Here is a 24133-nt window from a genome sequence, read left to right on the forward strand (position 1 = left end):
GGAGAAAGGCCCAAACTATGTTCTGAGAAGATCATCTGAAGCATGGAAACTCATAACCTGTGAGATGTGTTACACAGAAACTCATAACCTGTGTAATGTGTTACACAGAAAGGTATAACCTATAACCTATGAGCTGTGTTGCACAGAAACTTATAACCTGTGAAATGTGTTACAGGGCACATTTCACACAGGGTTCAACTATGCTCCACAGCTCTAAATCAGTGGTTTTTCAAACCTGTTTTAATGTCAAGGTTTGGGATTTTGGGGTTTTCAGTTTGGGATGCATTAGGCCAAGGACCACCCCCATAACTCTGAGAGTGTACAAATGGAACCAAATGGACCCTTTTTTCCATTTAAACACTCAGAAGTTACAGATCTGGAAGATCCTCAAGTACCGCTGGGGTTCCCTGGACCCACACATGGAGAACCACTGCTCTAAATGTCAGATGATGATGGGGGGGGGTAAAAAAAAAGCCAAAATGCCTCGTGAACATTTGTGCAAATCTTTCTATATATTTTAAAAAGTGAACATTTTCAACTCAAGTCTTTGCTTCATGGGGGGTCCCTGGAACAACATATTTTGCGATGGGGGTCGGTGGCCAAATACATGTCATTTTGGGTGTTCCTTGACATGAAAAAAAGTTTGAGAACCACTCAAATATATAGCAACATACGTTAAAAAAAAACTGTTAGGATTTAGAAGACATTCCCCAGAGGCAAAGATTTGAGTTAAAAATGTGTAAAAATATATATACATTCAAAGATTTGCGCAAACATTCATGATTTCTTTTCTGAAATAGCACTCGGTGCCGCGCCATGAGCTTGTAGATCTGCTACTTTTGAATAGCCGAAGAAATCTATAAAATGTCACAGACGCGTTCCCGTATTTTCTGGAGAGTTTTGTTAGCCATGACTGTGACCCAGGGACGTGCACAGATAGACTCTAGGTGGTGCTAGAGCATCTGCCCTTTGCCCTCTTGACCAGAAGTGCCCTTTTGAAAAAAAAACAAAAACGTTTTTTTCCCAGTTTACAGCAGGGGTCTTCAACAGGGGGTCCAGGTCCCCTAGGGGGCCCTCAGAGTTACTACAGGGGGTCCGCCAAATCTTTATGTGATATAATTTTTCTTTTTACCATAACTACTCGAAACCTAGCATCCCTTTTCTGAGGAGAACTTTAGCCAAAAATAGCAGATCTACAAGCCCACAACGCCTCGCGCTGCGAGGCGTTGTGAACTTGTAGATCGGCTATTTTTGGCAAAGAGGTATAGGTGTAGAGGGAAAAAAGAGCAGACCAAGTAAACAAAAAAAAGTATAATTTACTTGAGCACCTGCCCCTCAAAATGTCTGTGCACGCCCCTGCTGTGACCGGTGGATGGAGAAAAGCTGGAGGCCCTGAGGTTAAATGTCAAGGCTCAGCTCTGTAAAATAATGTACGCTACAAAAACACCTGTGTGATGTTGAGCTGTATGTCAGGGGTTTGTTGGGTAAAACCTAACCTTTGTTCAACACGTTTTATGATGTGAATAAAATGTTTTGTTTTTTTGGGAACTTTGGTTGGCATGTGTCATTTAGCTCCTGCTGTCTTTTTATCTCCTACCAGGACCTCTAGTACTGCTGGTTTTATCTGCTACCAGGACCTCTAGTACTGCTGGTTTTATCTCCTACCAGGACCTCTAGTACTGCTGGTTTTATCTCCTACCAGGACCTCTACTACTGCTGGTTTTATCTGCTACCAGGACCTCTAGTACTGCTGGTTTTATGTTGTACCAGGACCTCTGCTACTGCTGGTTTTATCTCCTACCAGGACCTCTAGTACTGCTGGTTTTATCTCCTACCAGGACCTCTAGTACTGCTGGTTTTATCTCCTACTAGGACCTCTAGTATTGCTGGTTTTATCTCCTACTTACTAGGACCTCTAGTACTGCTGGTTTTATCTCCTACTAGGACCTCTAGTACTGCTGGTTTTATCTGCTACCAGGACCTTTATTTGAGTAAATTAAATCATGGTGTTAACAGTAAACATTACATAATTATTACACTGTGATCTATATAGCATGACTTTACTATTAAACATTTTAATAGTAAATCAATAAGAGGTGATTTGTGACGTGATTTAAAGTCAACCTTTCCAGCTGTTAAGGCTGTTCCCTGTTATTAATCATAAACATGCAGAAACATGTACAAAAAATATATAATTTTTACGAATTCAATATTAAATCTAACAAATGTAATTAACAGGATCTACATGTCCTTGACATGAAAAGCTTTGAGAACCACTGATATTATTGTATTATATTATAGTTTTCAAAAAACGTAGGATTTAGAAGACTTTTGTAGAATGATGGTTAAAATCTAAAATTACAGTATGCTTCCCTTAATGGTTAAAATACATGATACTACACAGCTATATATGTTCAAAGCTGAGACTGAAAATGGGCTTTCTATTTATTAATCTCGCTTCCTTTTATGTATTTATTTATTTTTTTACTATAGAAAAATTGTTGAAGTAGTGATGTCATAATATTAACATGATTTATTTCACGAACTGTTTTGTTTTGTTTTATATATTGTATTTATAATGTTTGTGTCCCGGAACGGTCTTACGTAGTGGCGTGTTGTCAGTAGGTCGGACTTACTTGGTGGTTACACACTTCCTGTCTTTGAAGCGGAGGAGCGGGCGGAAGTGAAAGGTTTGTTTATGTTCATTTTAAAATCTGTTCCACAGAGAAATATAGTTTATCATTCTTTCTAAGGTAATATTTGACACTTTGGCCAATGTTTGACCTCCTAGTTTGGGAACACTATGTCCTATAGACTGTATATTCAATTACAATGAGAATCTTAAAGCTAGAAACGATATATTAATAATATATGTGCTCTATCTCCGGTTAACGCTATGTTGCTGTTCAGCCGTTGCCCGCATAGCGGTTACCTCCGGTAGCGCAGCCTCTCGTCTTTAGTAAAAAATAAAACAAACCCTTTAGCTATTCACCAAAACAAAGACGGGTTTAGGATTTTTAAAGCCTAATCTCCCTGGTGGGAACACTGTGAGTCCCTCACCTCACCTCTAAAACACTCTTTATCACCAAAATGTAAAAATATTCCACAGGATGGAAAACAAAGTTTTAGTTTGCTCCACTGCGCCCCCTACAGATCTGTTCAATGGGACTTTTCTAGCTGCGCTACTGTTCTTTGATTGATTGATTGATTTATTGATTGAATACTTTATTTAGAAATTAGCAGGAAAAAAAGCACATGAAAATACAAGGTCAACTAAAGAAGATTGAAAGCTTAATATTGTGCAAATCTTTCTATATTTGTTATTAAAGTGAACATTTGTAACTCAAATCTTTGCTTATATGGGGGTCCCTGGAACAACATATTTTGAGATAGATGGGTGTGTATCGGGGGCCAAATACATGTCAATTTGGGTGGTCCTTCACACCACTCAAATATATATAGCAACATACGTTTAAAAAAACAAAAAACTGTTAGGATTTAGAAGACATTCACCAGAGGCAAAGATTTGAGTTACAAATGTTCGTATATATATTCAAATTTTCATGAATTTTCAAAAATAGCAGATCTACAAGCTCATAGCGCGGCACTCGGTGCCGCGCTATGAGCTTGTAGATCTGCTATTTTTGAATAGCCAAAGACATCTATAAAATGATTGAATGAACAGTGAGGATTTCACAGTGTAACCAGGTGTAACAGTGACATAGTGTGTTCGTTCTGTCTCCTCACCTCCAGACCTCAGCCATGGCTGACAACATCCTGGATGCCTCGTCCTGTCAATCCAAGAGGATGAGACTGGACTATGTGACGTTTCAATCCAAGACAATGAGACTGGACTCTTACCATGTGAGTGTGTGCGTGTGTTGACTGTTGATGTAGCATTAATAATAATAATGCCTTAACACATCATGTGCCAGAGGTTTATTAAAATATTATACGTTCAGTGCCTGCATTTCTTCCATCCACTTACGTTATACGTTTCGTGCTGTAGAAGCCCCGACGTGGAAGTGCATGTAAACAGAGCGTGCGTGTGAGACGGCGGAGGGTCCCGACTAACGCCTGGAACAATAATATTTCCAACGCGATCCTCCATTGCAGAGTGATCGCCGATCGAAAACGTCTCACTTCCACCGCGTTAAAAAAGAAATGGAGATATTAAGCTTTTAGTCAAGGAGTCAACATTGGAGAGGCCGACCGGAAGCATTTTTGACATGGAGCCACATCCGGCCTTCTCCTTCTCAGAAACTCCTTGGATGATCCCAAAGTTTCGTTACAGCGCCCCACGTATAAAAATAAAATTGGGTCAAAAACGGTCCGGACCGTTTACGGCACTCAATGTGTTAAATGTATATATAGCGCTTTTCTAAGTAATCAAAGTCGCTGTACCATGTATGATCTAGAGTAGATCATGTGTGTAGAGGCTCAAGGCCTCTGCCTGATGACCAACAGCCTGATATCTCTCCCTACTGGCCAAAGGGGGGCATTCCAACATAAAGTTGTTGGTTTTCCACGTGGGAGACCCGGGTTCGACATCCGGGCGTTACATTGACACATCAAGAAGCACAGGAGGGCAGAATACTGTCTGTCTGTCTGTCTGTCTGTCTGTCTGTCTGTCTGTCTGTCTGTCTGTCTGTCTCCATTTCTCAAAGCGTTTATGAAGCATTTGAGCCTGTAGTGACTAGGCTTGTCACAGTTATTACATAATAATCACAGTTGTAATGATGACACACACAGCCCTTTAGTGAGGCATCTCTGTGTGATCTGATCAGGAGGAGACCCTTTAGGACATTGGTTCTCAAAGTGGGGTCCGGGGACCCCCAGGGGTCCTTGAGGGAGTTCCAGGGGGTCCCCAGCTAAATGATAGATTAGGCACCAAATGGACCCTTATGGGTCTGTAACTCTGAGTTAAATTGACATAGATTTTACAATATAAATTGCGGTCCAAGTGATAGAAATGCCATTAAATGGGGGTCCGTAGCCCTAATGCATGTCAAACTGGGGGTCCTTGAAATTTAAATGGTTGAGAATCACTGCTAGAGCCCTAAAAAAATCTTCTCTTATGGGGGTCCCTGGCATATCTTTTCAAATGGGGGTCCGTGGGCTAAAGTTTGAGAACCACTGCTTTAGGAGGGTTTGGGCCTGTTTGGTAAAGGTTGGTGCAGAGTGATGGAAGGGTAAGGGGCAGATTATCTAGATTATCCAGCCAGGTCAACACGCTAAATATAAAACCAAGATTTCAACAGAAAACATATGTGTTGTTGTTGACTCATTAAACTGTCACAGAGGGACTAATATACAAAATAAAATATTACATTTCACAAGGTGCACAAGGACTGTTTTCTAGCCACATGAACCAGATCAGCATCACGACTCACAGATGAATAGTAGTTTATTTGTTATGGTTATGGTTATGTTGTGGTGGTTGCTCTTCAGGAGGACGGCGGCAGCAGCAGTGTGGACACAGAGATGTTCGTGGACCCCCGCCATCCCAACACGGTGTTAGAGGGTCTGAACAGACTGCGTCTCAGCGGGACCCTGTGTGACGTGGTCCTGTGCTGCGAGGGACGGGAGCTCCCATGTCACCGTTACGTCCTGGCCTCCTTCAGCTCCTACTTTGAGGTAAATTACACACTTCTATCTATTAGGGCTGTCAAACGAATATTCAATATTCGAATATTGGGAAAATATGTATATTCGAATATGAAAATTAATATTCGCATTAACTCATTCACTGCCACTGACGTAAAAAAAAGGAATTTCGTAGGCAGGGGGAACAATTCCTCCCGCTTTTCAGTTCCAACCAAAAATATATATATATATATATATATTTAAAAAAAAAAAAGTTTTTCTTATTTTATTTTTTTTACTTTTTCCACACAGAACCAGGAGATAACATGCATACAAACTGGCCCAATAGCGCCCCGTGCCAAACAGGACAATGTGGTATTGCAGGTGAAAGTGCTTTATAAGCCAGAGAGAAGTTAGTGTGAATGAGTATATCTGAGGCTTGATTTAGGCTCAAACCTTTTGAACAACGTTTGAGGGACATAAACAATATGATACTAAATATTATTATTATTTTTTTAATTCATGGTGTAGACCCTTTAACTCATTGAGTGCCACAATCCGTCAAATCCGTCACGTGGCCTGACGCCCAGAGCGCCACGATCCGTCAAATCCGTCATAAAAAAAAATTCAAAATAAAAAAAAAATTTCAAAATAAAAGTTTTTTTTTTTTTTTTTTTTTTTTTTGGGAAAAACATGTTCAGAACCCAAGATATGATGATTTGAAGATTTGCTGCTCCATCCACTCCTTGTTTAACCTATAACTTAAAAAGGCTGTATCTCGCTTCCTAAGCACTTTGTTTTTACAATGAATTTTGGCTGTGGCACTCAGAACCAAAATTCCATTAACATGAATAAATAAGTTTGGCACTGAATGAGTTAAAAGATCTCACCGTCCTTCATCTCTCGCAGTGACACATTTCATTGTAGCACACCCGAATACGGAAATGACGTGAATCGAAGATTTCCGTTCCCATCCACCGCCGCTCTAAACCTTCCGCTAAATCGCCATTATCTCAGCTTTGTTTTTTTCTGCCGTGGAACGCTGTTTAGAAACCGCTACTACTGCAGAATGGAATGTCGCCGATTGAAAATTTCTTCTCTGGGCCACTCACACACAACTACCCTGTGTGTCTACAAACAGTTGAACACGCGATCATAAGGGATTTAGCGAGGTCTGTGGCTAGGTGAAAAAGTAAGTGAGTTTTCCGTTCACATGGCGATACATGGTGTTTTTACGCCGGGCTGGTAGACAGAGACTTCGCCCCGAACGGAATGTCTGTTGTCTGGGCAACGTGCACGTATCGCCGGTGTGTTTATAAACAATTGGACTTGCGATCATAATGAAAGAAAAAAATGTGTGAACATTTTAAAGTTATAAAAAAAACGCTAAATCGCTGGCAGTGGGCAAACACAGCCAGAAATAAGTCTGGCAGAGAAGGAGTGAAGTGAAGGTGTGGGGGGCCGCCAGTTGCCCATGTATGTTTTAACCCTTTAAAACCGGGACAGCACCCCAAGTCAACCATTGTCCTTCTCACCCCGGACAGGCCATGTTTACATCAGGCATGAGGGAGGCCACCCAGGAGAGGGTGACCATCAGTGGGGTGGAACCTCACATCGTGGGTCTGCTGGTGGACTACGCCTACACGTCCAAGGTGTCCATCTCCACTGCAAATGTGCAGGTAACGGTATTATCATCATCATAAACTGGTGGTTTTCAACCTTTTTCATGCCCTAGGACCCATAGATCGTTGGTTCTCAAAGTGGGGTCCGGGGACCCCCAGGGGTACTTGAGGGGGTTTCAGGGGGTACCCAGCTAAATGATGGATAGGAACTAAATGGACCTTTATGGGTCTGTAACTCTGAGAGAGTACAAATGGAACCAAATGGACCTAACGGGTCCATTTGGTTCCATTTGTACACTCTCAGAGTTAAATTAACATTGATTTTACAATATGAATTGGGGTCCCAGAGATAGAAATGCCTTTAAATGGGGGTCCGTAGCCCTAATGCATGTCAAAATGGGGGTCCTTGAAATTAAAATGGTTGAGAATCACTGCTAGAGACGTAAAAATCTTCTCTTATGGGGGTCCCTGGCATATCTTTTCAAATGGGGGTCCGCGGGCTATTAAGTGTCAATTTGGGGGTCCTTGACATGAAAAAGTTTGAGAACCACTGCCCTAGATTGATATACATTTGGCTGCGGACCACCATCTGAAAATGTTTTGCGCCAGGCAGGGACCCCCAGAAGCAAAGATTTGAGTAAAAAAAATGTACGTAATGTATTGTAAATATATTCAAAGACGCACGGTGCACGCACGCACGCACAAAATGACACACAGATGCGTTAACCCCGGATTGAAAGGGTTAAAGGACAACTTTGTTTTTTTTACAACAAAGGTTTATGTTTTAGACTGTAATTAAAGTAAATAAAAGATGAGTGTTAAATTTTTTAAATGTACTGCTTTCTATTTTTACAGTGGGCGGGGGCATTCTGTCCGGTGGCTAAATATGCCTTTTTTTTTTTACACAATAACCCAGTGTTTTCTTTATTATTATTTACAGTAGCTCTTCTAGCCCCCAATAACTCACATCTGGCCATCAAAGACCACAGGACCTTTTTTATTGTGTAAAAAAATACATATTTAGCCACCGGACAGAATGCCCCCGCCCACTGTAAAAAAATATCGCGAAAATTGCTAAAACTATAAACAGCAGTAAATGAAAAAAAAAAAATAACACTCATCTTTTATTTACTTTAATTACAAGCTAACATATAAACCTTGGTTGTAAAAAAAAAAAGTTGTCCTTTAACCCATTAAGACCTGGAACTGTGTCATTTTTAGATTTGAGCTAAAAAGCATTATTTTACACTTTGGGCTATTCAAAAATAGCAGATATACACGCTCATAGCGCGGCACCGAGTGCCGCGCTACGAGCTTGTAGATCTGCTATTTTTGAAAAATCGTGAAAATGTGTGCAAATCTTTGAATATTTGTATTTTAAAGCGAACATTTTTAACTCAAATCCTTGCTTCTGGGGGTCCCTGGAACAAAATATTTTGATGGGGGTCCGTGGCCAAATACATATCATTTTGGGGGTCCTTGACATGAAAAAGATTGAGCACCACTGATATAGAAACATACGTTTTTCAGAAAACTGTTGGGATTTAGGAGACATGTAGAATCGGCTTCAGGTCTCAATGGGTTTAATGTTGTTCCAGGCCCTGCTCTCAGCATCCAACCTGTTGGATGTGTTGGCGGTCAGACGGGCGTCATGTGACTACATGACGCGCCACATGGACGTCAACAACTGCATAGGGGTCTACTGCGTGGCCGACGCCCACAACTGTGAGGCGCTGGCGGAGCGCAGCATGGACTTCATCCTGGACCACTTCATAGAGGTCTACCAACAGGTCAGTGACTATAAGTACATGTACTCTAAGTACATGTACTCCAAGTACTGTCATTCAGTGCCACATGACGTATAAGACGTCCGTTTTTATCGCCATTGTTAAGCCCTGAGCGCCACGTGACGTCTAAGACGTCATAAAAAAATAAATAAAAAAAATATTAAAAAATGTTCAGAACCCAAGATATCATGATCGGCTCCTAAGCACTTTTTTTTACAATGAATTTTTGGCTCTGGCACAGGGACAACACAACCAGAAATAAGTCAGGCTGAATGAGTTAATCCATTAACTCTCTCAGTGTCAAAGTAAAAAAATAATGATATCTTGGGTTCTGATTTTTTTTTTCCCCCAAAAAATTAAATAATGATATATTTTTTTTAAACTCGAGATATCTCGTTGTGTGGCACTGAGAGAGTTAAGACCTGAGGCGATTCTTAAAAATGTTTTGTAAATCCTGACAGTTTTTTGTAAAAAATCTAGCAGATCTACAAGCTCATAGCGCGGCACCGAGTGCCGCGCTATGAGCTTGTAGATCTGCTAGATTTGAAAAATATTGATAAAAAAGCGTTTTAAAAAAAAAAAACTGTTAGGATTTAGAAAACATTTTAAAGAATCGCCTCAGGTCTTAAAGGGTTAATGGGTTAAAGAGGTGGTGCCATGGTTTTGCACTTTTTCTGTTTTTGAGTGGTGCCAGCCACTCCTACACTTGACCGTGTGTGTGGGTCCGTCCGTTTGAGCACGGCCTCAACAGCTGCAGCTGATTGCAACACAAGGATGCAACCAGTTACGCTGATTCAAAGGCACCACTCTCTTCACACTGGGTGTGATTTTTCATGTGTCTATGAGGTTGATAGAACTTCATTGAGCCCCCCGGTGGTGTTTTTATGGTGTTCTATGTCTTCTCTGACTATTTTGAGTTTCTACCTGGAGGCTGAAACCTTGAGGGTCAAACGTGCCAATAGAAAAACAGCACTTTAGTGACATAGTAAAAACATACCCTCCCCCTCATTATCATAACACAACAGGTGTGGGCATGAGGAGGAGGAGGGACTAGGACAGGTGGGTGGTGCTAAGGTGGTGGAGGAGGTGCTAAGGTGAGAACCAGGTATACTTAATGAACTGGAGGCGTGTCCAAATAAAAACATAATTTTAACACATTCGGTACAGTTTTTGGAAAAGAATCTTCGTCCTAGTATAACCATAATACCTGATGATTATGTTTTAGGGGGGGGGGATCACTGAAAATCACAGCACCCCGTCTTTAAGTACAATTTTGAGCTATTTTGTTTTACTTTACTGGAGTATTTCCAATTTGCAGTACCTTTACTTCTACTCCACTACACCTCGGAGGCAAATATTGTACTTTTACTCCACTACAATTATGTGAAAACTTTAGTTACTAGTTACTTTGTAGATTTTGATTACAAAACCACTTCAGCCCTATATACTAATTCGTCCATTTGAAAATAGCCGATCTACAAGCTCACAATGTCAATGTGAGCTTGTAGCGATGCGACGCGTTGACATTGTGTCTTTGTTTACATGTTATTGAGCTCATTGGTCATTGTCCAGAAATGACACACAGCTGAATTCAGCGATTGACCAATCAGAATCAAGCTTTCAACCAAGCCGGGTAATAATCAAAAAGTAACACACCCATGAATTCAGTGATTGACCCTAACCCTAACCCAAGCATTCAACCAAGCCGTGCAATGACAGTCATATGTCCATCTCACCTAAACAAATCTATTGAGAAAAGGTTACCCGTATTTTCCGCACTATAAGGCGCATCTGAGTATAAGGCGCACCTTCAATAAATGTATTATTTTCATATATAGGGCGCACCGCATTATAAGGCGCATCCGCACTATAAGGCGCACTGACGGTGCGCCTTATAGTGCGGAAACCAAGGGAACCAATATTGATACATATATAAGGCGCATCGGATTATAAGGCGCATCCGCACTATAAGGCGCATCGACGGTGCGCCTTATAGTGCGGAAAATACGGTACCTCAGTATGAGAACAGTGTCTTTATCTATCAGCTGATCGACTGTATTTTTTCTTTTCTACCAATAGGAAGAGTTCCTCTCTCTCTCAGTGGAAAGACTGACAGACATTCTGTCCAGTGACCACCTCAATGTGACCAAAGAGGACATGGTGTTTGATGCTGCCATGCTGTGGTTGCACAAGTGTCCCACCCGCAAGCAGAGCTTTGAAAAGGTCAGTCATTCCTGAGTCTCACCGTGACAAGACGATCAGTGGTCTGCGACCCCGTCCAGACCAAATACAGGGAGTTGTTATAACAAAGCGTTTGTGCAAGCCTTGCCCTTAAGGCCGATTGATTATCCAGTTAGGACTAGTAAACAAATGAGTGTTCTTCTTCTTCTGTGTGTTCTTTAAAAGGTGCTGGAGCAGATCCGCCTGCCTCTCATCAGCTCCCCCTACCTGTACACGCTGATAGAGGCTCTGGACGCGGTGAAGGAACAGCCGGGCTGTCAGAGGTTCATCTCTGAGGCCCAGAAGAGGCCTTACTACTGCAACACGGCCCGCCCACGCAGGACCACAGGTACTTACTACTGTCTCACTACTGTCTCACTACTGTCTCACTACTGTCTTACTACTGTCTCACTACTGTCTCACTACTGTCTCACTACTGTCTCACTACTGTCTCACTACTGTCTCACTACTGTCTCACTACCGTCTCACTACTGTCTCACTACTGTCTCACTACTGTCTCACTACTGTCTCACTACTGTCTCACTACTGTCTCACCAGTGGCGTGCACAGACATTTTGAGGGGCAGGTGCTCACGTAAATTATACTTTTTTTTTGTTTACTTGGTCTGCTTTTTTTCCCCTCTACACCTATACCTCTTTGCCAAAAATAGCAGATCTACAAGCTCACAACGCCTCGCGCTGCGAGGCGTTGTGAGCTTGTAGATCTGCTATTTTTGGCTAAAGTTCTCCTCAGAAAAGGGATGCTAGGTTTCGAGTGGTTATGGTAAAAAGAAAAATCATATCACATAAAGATTTGATGGACCCCCTGTAGTAACTCCGAGGACCCCCTAGGGGTCCCAGACCCCCTGTAGTAACTCTGAGGAGCCCCTGTTGAAGACCCCTGCTGTAAACTGAATCAAAAGGGCACTTCTGGTCAAGAGGGCAAAGGGCAGGTGCTCTAGCAGGTGCTCTGTGCACGTCCCTGTGTCTCACTACTGTCTTACTCAGTGGTGTAAAGCAGGGGTTCGCGGTGTCGGTCCGTGGGGACATGTACCACCGAGAAGGCGGCCGGGAATTCCAAGTTTTTCCCCGCCGTAAATCTATAACCTTCGCGTCGCCAGGATTTTCCACAGAGCGGAGAGAAGTTGAGTCGGTCACATGAAGATACCAAGGATTCGTCAGTGATGTCACTGTGGATCACAAACAGCGTCGTCCGCTGCTACTTCCTGTAGTGACATCACTGTTGAATCCTTGCTATCTTTGTCTTTGTTTCAACGACGTGTGTTGACGTGCGCCATCGCTACAAGCTGTAGCCAATGTTGTCACGATGGCCCTAATGAAACTAAACAGGATTTTTATTTCATGTCAACATTCTAGTACATTTATGATCTGTCAGAATATGTAACCCAGGTAAAGTAATGCGTCTAAAGTTTTCCACCTGTCCAAAGTCATCTCTGATACAGACATAACCTTCTTTAATCACCCTATCCCTGTTGACGCCATTTAGGTCAATGATATGGAACATTATGTAGTGATATAATAATATATAAATAGCAGCCAGTGATGTGTCATTGACTGGCAGTCAACTACTGTGTCTTGGTAAGATTGACGCGCAGTTTGCATCGCGATGCAGCACGGATTGGAACAAAAAGGTTGTGTTGGTGAACTGAAGGAAAGGAACTCTTTTCTCTTTATGTTGAAGTGATCGTGATTCTGGGGGGGGGGACGCGGGCCGGCCCGGGGGGGGTCCACAAGGTGGACAGCTTAAACCCCCTGACCAACCAGTGGAAGGCTGTGGGACGTCTGCCGCTGAAGTTATGTCGCCATGCCGTGGCCACGTCAGGTGAGTCCATCAACTAATGCAGTGTTTCTCAACCTGTGGTTCCACAGATGATAAAAATAAAAATAAATGAAAAAAGAAAGACTGCATCAAAAGTAATCTATACTATAGATTAGCAAACATTGGCCAAACTGTCAGATAATATAAGAAAGAGGCACCGGAAGACGGAAGCGTTTCTAAAAGCGTTCTTTTAATTGTTTTATACGATCTGTGGATCGTTTCTCTTAGCCAGTGGAGCTTTAGTTACCGTGAGCTGTGTTTTCTTTTTCTGTTGTTTCTCCATCTTCAAATCCTACAATCTCTTAAAAACAGCGTGAGATTCCTTTTTGTTATTAGCGCGGTAGTTCCTGGCCAAACACAAGATATATTTAAAGAAGGTAGGGTCATCTGCGTAATTTTCGATATCATGCAATTCCAACCGGCAGATTGGTCGCACCATGGGAGCCAGACTGCAGCCTTGAGTTCAGTGGAATGCATTGGTGTTAATGAGAGCCCAGAGGATCAGCTGAACAAAATATATTTATGAATGACTGAGACCTTTGTAAAGTAATTGCTTCTGGAAAATAAAAGAAGACATATCACACATTGTTTTCTGCTGTGTTGCTTTTCGATGTGTCCACTGTATAGTTTATTGAGCTGTCTAAAGAGCACAAAGTACGCGATACTGCCGAGACAGAAACCAGTGTTGCCATGTCCACTTATTATAAGCGACTTTAGGCTTATTTTTCTGTGAAGTTGCTTGTAAATATCGGTAGTTGCGGGTTGCGGTTTTATGGGCTTTTTTCTAAAGTGTAGTTGATTATTTGGACTTGGGCTTCACAATTTTAAAAGTATAATTATAATTCTCAATTATGTTTTATGTCATGGACCCTCTAATTAATGTGTTTGTCCCTAACCCCCATCTGAAAATGTTTTGTGCCAGGGAGCCCCGTACCAGATTTGTGTTGTTAGTGTTTCAAAAATCCTCAATATTTCACATTTTACTTCAAGATTTAAAAAAAAAATAGCAGATCTACAAGCTCACAACGCGTGAGCTTGTAGATCCGCGTGAGAAGTTATAATAGAAAAGGCTTTCGGGGGTGAAATTCATGGAGTGGGTGTTGTGAAACATTTACCACTCACAAAAGATATACAATTTAACTTTAGTTTTGTTGAAAAAGTTACCTAGTATTACTTTAAAGTATGTATCATTTTCCAATTATTTCAATTTTTTTAATTGTTTTATCTTTTGAAATAATTGTAATTAAATGGGTTACTCACAACCCATAAATGGTCCCGAGTCCGACCCAGTGTTTTAGGAGCCAATGCTCCAATCCATCCTAATATCGGCTGAATATTGTTTTTTTGTTTTTTTTATCAAATCAAGGCATTAAGTGGTTGTTTTTAATTCCAGGTTCCTTCCTGTATCTGGCTGGAGGAGCAGACGGTTCGAGGATAGGCAACAATTAGTAAGTAATTAAGTACATGTACTCAAGTACTGTACTTACCACTACCTCTCAGAGGCAAATATTTAACTTTTACTCCACTACAATTATTTGAAAACGTTAGTTACTAGTTACTTTGCAATTATCAATTATTATATTATAAAACATATACATTAACCACTTTAGCCCTATTTTATACATAGGCTATTTGAAAATAGCAGATCTACAAGCTCACAACGCGTCGCAGCGCGACGCGTTGTGAGCTTGTAGATCTGCTATTTTCAAACATTTTCGTACTTTTACTTTTGGTACTTTAAGTACATTTCGATACCAATACTTTTGCACTTTTACTCAAGTAAATTTTTAATTCCGGACTTTTACTTGTAACAGAGTATTTCTATATTACAGTATTGATACTTTTACCTAATTAAAATACATCTGAGTTCTGAGGCAGAATAGACCATTATGCTCCACTGGTGTTCACAAGGGCTTTTTATTTCCACCCAAAGATAGACAACGTGAAAAACTGCAACATAAAACAAATAATATGTTTTTTAACACAATGAATTATAAACGTCATGAATTGTAAATGTCCATGTAGACGGTCATACTGTCATGAAATGTTTGTCCATATTCACTTAAAAGTTAACACAAAGGGGTTTTCAACCGGTGGTCCCTGGTCATGCATAAAAAATAAAGTTTTTCCATTCTTCTTTTTTTTTTAAACTTTAATAAGTTATAGGAGTTCTTACTGTATTGTATGTGTGATATGAAATGTGAGCTTACCATAATCACAGTAATCCTTAATCATATTCAAACAAAATCACTGTATTTTATTAGATATTATATTGATATTATAGCTGATATTATAGCTATTATCTCCAGCCCCCCCCCCCCCCCCCACTATTGTGTGGGGTGGGTCAATGATGGACCCACCACGCACAATAGTGGTGGTCCCCAGGTTGCACTTAGTCAGGATGGCACTGACTACAGTGATATAAAAAATAATCAATGCAGTGTTTCACTCAAATATATATAAACTATTCACATTCAAAATGTAAATAAAATATAAAATAAACAACCCCTTTAATAGCGACAGCTACAGCAGGAACATGTGGCGCTACGACGTGGACCAGAACTCCTGGATGAAGATGGCCCCCATGAACGAGCCACGCAACTGCTTAAGTAAAGATCCTCAGACTAACGTGTCACATACGTTCTAAGTTAATGTTATTGGTGGCGAGTTCTTAGTCGCCACCACTGATTTAAGAATCAGGGTCCCCACGGTCATGAAATTCCTGGAAATATTTTTGAAATTAGAAAAATCTTTTTCCAGTCCTGGAAAAGATTTGGAATTTGTCTTGGGTCCTGGAAAAATATTTGGCTATGTATTGTTTTTGGCTTTTGATTTTGTTAATACAATTTTCTTCCAAAACATCTACAACATTACACAAAATATGTTGTGTGATGATGTAAAAATATCCAAACGGGCTGCGTGATTGCAGCCTAATGTATACCGGACGTGACAAAAATAACAGATCTACAAGCTCACAATGTGCTGCAGCGTGATGCGTAGTTAGTAAATTTTGCACGAAAATGGAATTGTACCATTCTATGGTTTATTTTTGCTACACTGCCTGTCTTTGGGCATTGCACATAGGAGTAAGAGACTCATTATTGCGCTGAATGATTGTTCTACAGGCCTGGAAATTGGGTTAAACATTCTGGAAAAGTTTTGGAAAATCAGTGGTAAAAATGTGTGGGAACCCTGAAGAATATATATCCCTGTAGAACCTGAACTATGAAGGAAAGGTCAGAAAATTCCAACATTTTGAAAAGGGACACTTTATTGGGGGAACATTTTTTTTTTTAAACATTCCTTTGTATAATTTATTTGTTGTATCATATTTGATACAAGTGGTATTACAAGGGGTTTTAACATTACAAAAAAAAAAAAAAACATTTATTTTAGACCTGTAGTATCAAATATGATACAAACACTTTTGACATCATAAAAAACAAACTCAAATGCTAAATTTTGAGTAGTGCATCAACCTCTCCTGTTTAGTTGAGAGCCATTTTGGGTCAGACCACCTGAGGCTCTGTAACTACCTGCAGTGCAAATGGTATGGTCCAGGGGGAAGTGGGGTGTGTCAGATATGATAGAACAGGTTCTTGGTCCAAGTATTGATTACACTGATTTATTAAACACATTGGGTGCCAAAACCGTATATATACGTTTTTTGCAATACTTACACGGAGTGCCAAAACCGTATATATACGTTTTTTTTAAAAAAACATTTTTTTTTCAAAAAAAAAAAAAAACATTTTTTTTTATTTTTTTTACCTTCTAAGCACCAGGAGATATCATTTTCCGAAGATTTTGACTCCAATCCACTTTCTGGTTAACTTATGACTTCAAAAGCCTGTATCTCGGCTCCTAAAAAATGGTTAAAAATCCTGGCACTCAGTGTACTCTGTTTTTAAAAAAACCTGGCACCCAATGTGTTAAAAAAACAGTGTAATGTGTGTATCATATATGATACGTTTGGTGACATAGGGATATATATAAGATATATATATATATATATATTTTTTTTTTAAATGAGATTTTTCAAAAATAGCAGATCTACAAGCTCATACCGTGGCACGAAGTGACGCGGTATGAGCTTGTGTGTGTGTGTATATATATATATATATATATATATATATATATATATATATATATATATATATATATATATATATATATATATATATATATATATATATATATATATATATATATATATATTTTTTTTTTTTTTTTATATAGCTAAAATGACACAGATGCTTTCCAGGTTTTAATGTGTTAATCCATGTGCCCCGCCCCCACACAGGCCTGGTGTGTGTGGGTGGGTGTGTGTTTGCGGTGGGCGGCCACGGCAGTGACAGGAGCAACGACTCCATGGAGCGCTACGACCCCGACACCAACACCTGGACTCTCCTGCAGTCTGCGGGCGTGGTACAGCATTCACCTGCTACGGTGGTGGCTCTGCATGGACTCATCTATTTTATTGGTAGGGAACCAGTGTTGATTTCGTCGACTAAAACTATGACGAAAAATGCTCGTCGACTACCTTTATTCACTGACGAAAACTAAATAAAAACTAAATAAAACTAAGCTTTAATGACTAAAACTAAGACTAAATATATTGACAATTTCATCAACAAATAAAAACTAGACTAAAATGTTAGTGAGGGAAGTCATTTTATGTTTGGTTGCACTCGGGTGTTGCGCTCTGAAAATAGCCGATCTACAAGCTCACAACGCGTCGCGCTGCGACGCGTTGTGAGCTTGTAGATGGGCTATTTTCAGCATGCAACCAAGTGTAAAATCAGCCGTTACGACGCCATCAAGGCACCGCCAACATACATTTTAGTCGACTAAATCAACTGTAGATTTAGTCGACTATAATTTTATAAAACTTAGACGACTAAAACTAGACAAAAACGAAAACATTTTAGATGACTAAAACATGACTAAAACTAAATCAAAATTTGCTGACAAAATCAACACTGTAGGGAACACGTTTATATAGAGCGTGCCAAAATTCCTGAAAGGGGCGTCAACAAGTGTCTTTTGGTAGCGGCGGACATCTTTGAGGGGTTAAAACCAGGTTGACTTAACATTGCCCAATGCCACGCCCAATGCCAACGCCCCCCGTGGTGACGCCGCGTTGGCACGCTCTATACAGCCTGGAAACCAGACGAATCTGCCCAGTGCGGAAAAAAAAACATTAGCCCTCGGCAGATTTGCTCTGGCACCGCTCAGTTGTGATTGGATTTCACTCCCTCCGAAGTAGTGAGGGACCAATCAGGGCCAAGAATGCAAATATGGAGTGGGTTTATCACCATTTTTTGAATACTGGATGCTTTTTTACATACCCTGATCATAATGGTTAACTGAAAAGGACAGAAACCTTTGGTATTATTACATATTTATGCTTCTCGTGTGTGTGTGTGTGTGTGTGTGTGTGTGTGTGTGTGTGTGTGTGTGTGTGTGTGTGTGTGTGTGTGTGTGTGTGTGTGTGTGTGTGTGTGTGTGTGTGTGTGTGTGTGTGTGCCTTTATAACTAAGGTGTTGAAGTATCAACTGCTAGAGCAGACCATGTCACAACTGGGCTACAACTGTAAACTTTTAGTTTTCATATTTGGCAGAGCCTGGGCCATGTTCATAAGCTCGTTGTTAGAGGCCTTCAGATGGCTGGTCTCTCAAAGAGAAGAGCCAAACAGCTAGCAAAATATTGCTCAGTGTCAGCTATCATTGGCCAGTCGCGCTATTTGGAAAAGCCGCTGCTATCTGTACGCTATCTTAAGCTGTATACTGACTGTTTGGCCCTATGTGTGTGTGTATAACTGTAACTGTGATTGCCTTTGTCGGCACGCATGCCGTAGTAACCCACAGTGTCAAATTGCACTACCAGTATTTGTGTCCTTTAGACCTTGTATTTATGTGGACATAAATAAAGAATTTGTGTGTGTGTGTGTGTGTGTGTGTGTGTGTGTGTGTGTGTGTGTGTGTGTGTGTGTGTGTGTGTGTGTGTGTGTGTGTGTGTGTGTGTGTGTGTGTGTGTGTGTGTGTGTGTGTGTGTGTGTGTGCGCGTGCGTGTGCGCCCTCCTGGACCCTAGGTGACGCTCCAAGAGAGACGAACCCGCCCAAGGTGGCCAAGTTCAACCCAGAAACGTCTGTATGGACAGATGTGTCTCCTATGAGGGTTCCACGTAAAGACGCAGCTGTCTGCTGTCTGAATGGAAAGATCTACCTGATAGGTATTATCGGATTTATTATATTATCATCCTTTCCAAATCACACATTAGGACACCATTTTCCAGTCACAAGACATTATTTTTGCTTTAATCCATGTCTGAGGTCTAGTGGAGTAGAAGTAAAACGGATTTTAAAAATGTATTTAGTAACTTTCCGCCATCAATCTTAGTTCTTTATTCTTTATTCTTTATTCTTTATTAGGATCCCCATTAGCTTCCACAAGGTGGTCGCTAGTCTTCCTGGGGTCCTCACATACATAACATGTATACAATAAAAACAGACAATAGTTAAAATTGTGCTATATAACTAGAAAAAAACAGACAAAGTATAATTATCAGCAAAATAAGTCACTCTGCATATGAAACAGAGACAACAATAACCAAATAAAGTCACAATACAGATTGTTCGCAAAATACACAGAAAACAATAATGTTACTGTACAAAAATTGTGAAAAACACAAGTTACAACTATATAGGACTCAATTTATGTTTAAGTAACTTTTTAAAAGAAAATCTACTTCTGGTTTGTTTAGCATTTATGGGGAGCATATTCCAAGCTGAAAAACCTCTATAATGAACAGTTCTCGTCATACTATTTAGGTTGTGGCTTGGCACTACCAGATGACCTGAGCTCACTTGACGAGTGTAATGTCCATGACAGAAACCTGAATATAGTACCTGCTCATGAAAGAAGTGTGGTGTGTTGTTCAAAATAACATTGTGCATGAATAACAAAAGACAATATTTTAATTTAACCTCAACTGTTAACCACGATAATTGTTTATGCATCTTTCTTACATTGGCACGGAAAGAACAATGAAGAACTAATCGTGCTGCTCTATTCTGAGCTATTTGAAGTTTCTTTATATGTTTCTCAGAAGCACTTGACCAAATAACAGGGCAATACTCCAGGTGTGCCTAATACTTAGGCTTAATGTTGCCTACAATCCCTTTAATTGTTGTTTATCTGTAGGAGGAAGGGAGGGTACAGTGGAGAGGACTGGACTCATCAGACAGACTCATGTGATGGTGAGCTCGGTGGAGTGCTACAACCCCAACACGGACCGCTGGAGCGGCTGTGCTCCCTTGCTAGCAGAGCGCTACGGTCACAGCGCGGTGGCGGTGGATGGAAAGATCTACGTTCTAGGAGGGCGGGACCACATCGACGCGTAAGACGACGACGAATGTCTGGGGAAAAACGTGTCTTTTTGTCCCACACAACCAGACATTTCTCTCGTGGCTGTTAGGCCTGTCACAAGTATTACATAACCGCCTAATCGCAATTATTTTAATAATACTCATTTCCATGTTGAAACATTTTCATATATTTTCAAACATTTAAAAAAAAAATAGTGGAAATAGCAGATCTACAAGCTTGTAAATCTGATATTTTTGCTATTCATGTTTTCTTTCTTAAAGGAGTACTTCACCCAAAAAAAATCTTATTTTCTATTAATTATAAACCCCATGAAGCCTTGAATTCATGGAGAGTCTTTAGTTTTTGTTGCATTCCTGAGCCAATAATTTGATGACCGCGGATTCGACTGGCTTCGTGGGGTTTGTAATTAATAGAAAATAAATATTTTTTGGGGTGAACTACTCCTTTAAGTGTACAGTTATTGAATTATGCAAGTTATCTGCCCTGTGCACCTTTTGTGTATGAAGCCTGAAAGCCAAATGGAAAAATACATTTTTATTCATAAGGTTCCATAATGTTCAACAACAGAAACCCAATTCAATCGTTAATGGCAGTTATTTGCATAGCCGCAGGAAGACCTTATAGGCTGGGGGTGCGGTATGCACGCGCGTTAACGAGCGCACATTTTTTTCGTGGTTTTGGGGGGTTTTGGTCACCTAAATTCGGTTTATTCGGTTCGGGAGGGGGGGGGGGAGGCCGCACCCCTACTTCCCGCGGTACTGGTTATTTGAGCGTCAAGTAATCGTCAAGTAAAATGTCATAATGGTGACACAGCTCTACTCATGGCTGTTGGTCTCTCTTCATGCAGGTATCTGTTAACTCATTGGCTGCGTTTACATGGACAGGTTTATTCCACTTCAATTCGGAATGAATGCTCATTCAGAATAGAAATGCTCATGTAAACGCATCGGTATGGCCATACCGGTCTGATCCGAATGAAATTTCATTCGGGTTTGAAGGGCTGGTATATACCGATAGAATCGGGCTACATTGCCCATGTAAACGCACTGGTATCAGACTGGTATACATTTGTTCTTTTGCGCATGTGTCATTGTCTAGCGCGGTGCTTCTGGGTGGGGGGGGGAGAGGCGCAAGCCATGTGGAGTCTGGCGCTCCAAGCCCAAGTCGCAGACGCGCGTAGTTCTCCGCCGACCGGCTCCTCCTCCGGGTCAGCAGCAAATATAACAGGAGCTGATTTTGCTGCAATAAACTCATCAATAGCAGACCAATGGCCGTAGCCAGGATGCGGTGTGCTTCCATTATCAAACCTTCTCTCTACCTTCTCTCTCTTAACTTGTTTTATTGTCTCTCTTCTCTTCTTCCTTGGCTAAACGTACATGGATCTTTTACTAAACGGATATTTTAGTCCTCCGTTTTTAAAAAGAATCCCTGGCCACATGACAAAGATAAACAAAAATCCCTGTCCAAACGTAGACGCAGAAACACATCGATCAGCTGCATGTTTCAATTTTATATCAGATTTTATATTTACATTTATTTTATAATTATATATATGAGGGGCCAAATACAAATACATTTGTAATCACATGTTAAGGCCCAATACTGCAATAGCTGCATTATTTTAATAGCATACGTGAACAGCATACGTGAACATAAACGAAAACAACATTATTAGGGCTAAGCTGTGCAGCGCAAACAGTAGCCATGGTTCACATGACGCTGTCGAGTCTCTGGTTTATAGTGGTGTTCGTTTTTTTTTTACATTGCCAACTCTCATATGTACATAAACGTTCAGATTTCAAATATAAAGTGCTTACCCCTGAGCCATGGATGTTACAAGGCAATCCGGACTGTGATAAGTACCCGTATCTCCCGTATTGTTCAATAAAAAGCATTTTAATCCCATCGCCGGCCATTTTCTTTTTCTGTTCTTTTATTTTGGTAATGTATCAGAGTGCAATACACCTTCCAACCATTGGTGTCGCATGGTTGAAAGCATCGGAGACAATTTGGAGACAATGGCCGACGATCGGATTAAAATGCTTTTTATTGAACAATACGGGAGATACGGGTACTTATCGCGGTCCGGATCGCCTTGTAACGTCCGTGGCTCAGGGGTAAGCACTTTATATTTGAAATCTGAACGTTTATGTACATGTGAGAGTTGGCAATGTAAAAACATCAAACACCACTATAAAGCAGGGACTCTCGGCACCGGGGCGATTGTGTTTTAGGACGACAGACCCCACATTCAATCTGTGTGCGCGCCGTGTGTTCTACTTGGCGCAGAGAAAGAGGGTTTTCGTCACACAGTGAATGAGCTACTTTTCCCACCACTGTCTTATTATTAAGTATGACATTATTTAGCCATAAATGAGCGTGCCTTGTTTCATAGACTGTAAGTGTTGCTCTCTCTCTCTCTTCATTTATTATTATAATGACCATGAGCGGTCCGGTGTTTATGTATTATTGTATTATTTATTATTATAACGACCATGTGCGAATGCGCGATGACGTCATCGTTTCTCAAAATCTCCGGATTACATGTCCACACAGATCCACTGAAACGCATGTTTTGGAAAACCTTCACTTATTTATCCGTTTACAAAAATATCCGTTTTAGCGGCCAAAAACACCGTTTGCGTGTGGCTGAAAGGCCCAAACGCACTCAAAAATGTGCGTTTAGAAAAAGATCCATGTACGTGTAGCCAAAATTGTTATTATTCATTACCAAGGCTGCCAGAGGTAATACATATGTTTACCTGTCAAACACCCCCGCCCCCTCCCCCCGTCCCCAACCTGGCCCGAAGCACTCTGCGCATGACCAGAGTTCTATTCCGAATGAATGCTTTGCTCATGTAAACGATTGAGGAACAGGAATACTTTTATTCAGGTGCCATGTAAACAGTTGGGTATACATTTCTATTCGGAATGATTTCATTCTGAATGAATAAATATTGTGCATGTAAACGCACCCATTGAGTGCCAGGATTGCCAGAATTATTTCAGAATTGATTCTGAAAAGTGCCAGAGTTTTTTTCACAGAAAACAAAAAGTGCTTAGGAAGCGAGATACAGCCTTTTTCAGTTCTAAGTTAAACAAGGAGTGGATGGAGCTGCACATCTTCAGATGATGATATCTTGGGTTCTGTCTCCCCTCATGCAGGTATCCCACCAACATGGAGGTCTACTGTGAAGAGAAGGACAGGTGGAAGAACGTCGGTCACATTCCTCCTGGACGCTACGATCTCATCTGTGAGTCTCTCAGGCTGAGGAGAGATCACGTACCCAAACAATGAAGATTATCATTATTAACCTAACAGGTGACTCTACTGTGGTAATATATATATATTCTACTAGAATGTGAGCTTTCAAACCTCCCTCTGCAACAACAACCAGCATCTTCAGTCATTTGTCCTCCATGAGAGGCAGTGGCGTGCACAGACATTTTGAGGGGCAGGTGCTCAAGTAAATTATACTTTTTTTTGTTGACTTGGTCTACTCTTTTTTCCCTCTACACCTATACCTCTTTGCCAAAAATAGCCGATCTACAAGCTGCGAGGCGTTGTGGGCTTGTAGATCGGCTATTTTTGGCTAAAGTTCTCCTCAGAAAAGGGATGCTAGGTTTCGAGTGGTTATGGTAAAAAGAAAAATCATATCACATAAAGATTTGGCGGACCCCCCTGTA

General features: G+C 40.8%; 1 protein-coding gene across 1 annotated transcript; it reads left to right on the forward strand.

The window, feature by feature from the left end:
* Window positions 1-3742: 3742 nt before the first annotated feature.
* LOC311060285 (kelch-like protein 24) lies at window positions 3743-23744 on the forward strand (the record flags this gene model as incomplete). Its single annotated transcript, XM_084078421.1, has 13 exons — window positions 3743-3872; window positions 5466-5637; window positions 7131-7265; window positions 8807-8998; window positions 11075-11218; window positions 11402-11564; window positions 12917-13057; window positions 14448-14502; window positions 15572-15663; window positions 17358-17537; window positions 19149-19289; window positions 20261-20456; window positions 23612-23744. Exons 1-13 carry the CDS (start codon window positions 3763-3765, stop codon window positions 23742-23744), a joined length of 1854 nt encoding a protein of 617 aa, XP_083934547.1. The 5' UTR covers window positions 3743-3762.
* Between the last annotated feature and the right edge of the window lie 389 nt (window positions 23745-24133).

The sequence above is a fragment of the Gymnoscopelus microlampas genome, assembly GCF_963454915.1.
Source record: "Gymnoscopelus microlampas genome assembly, chromosome: 14".
NCBI lineage: Eukaryota > Metazoa > Chordata > Actinopteri > Myctophiformes > Myctophidae > Gymnoscopelus > Gymnoscopelus microlampas.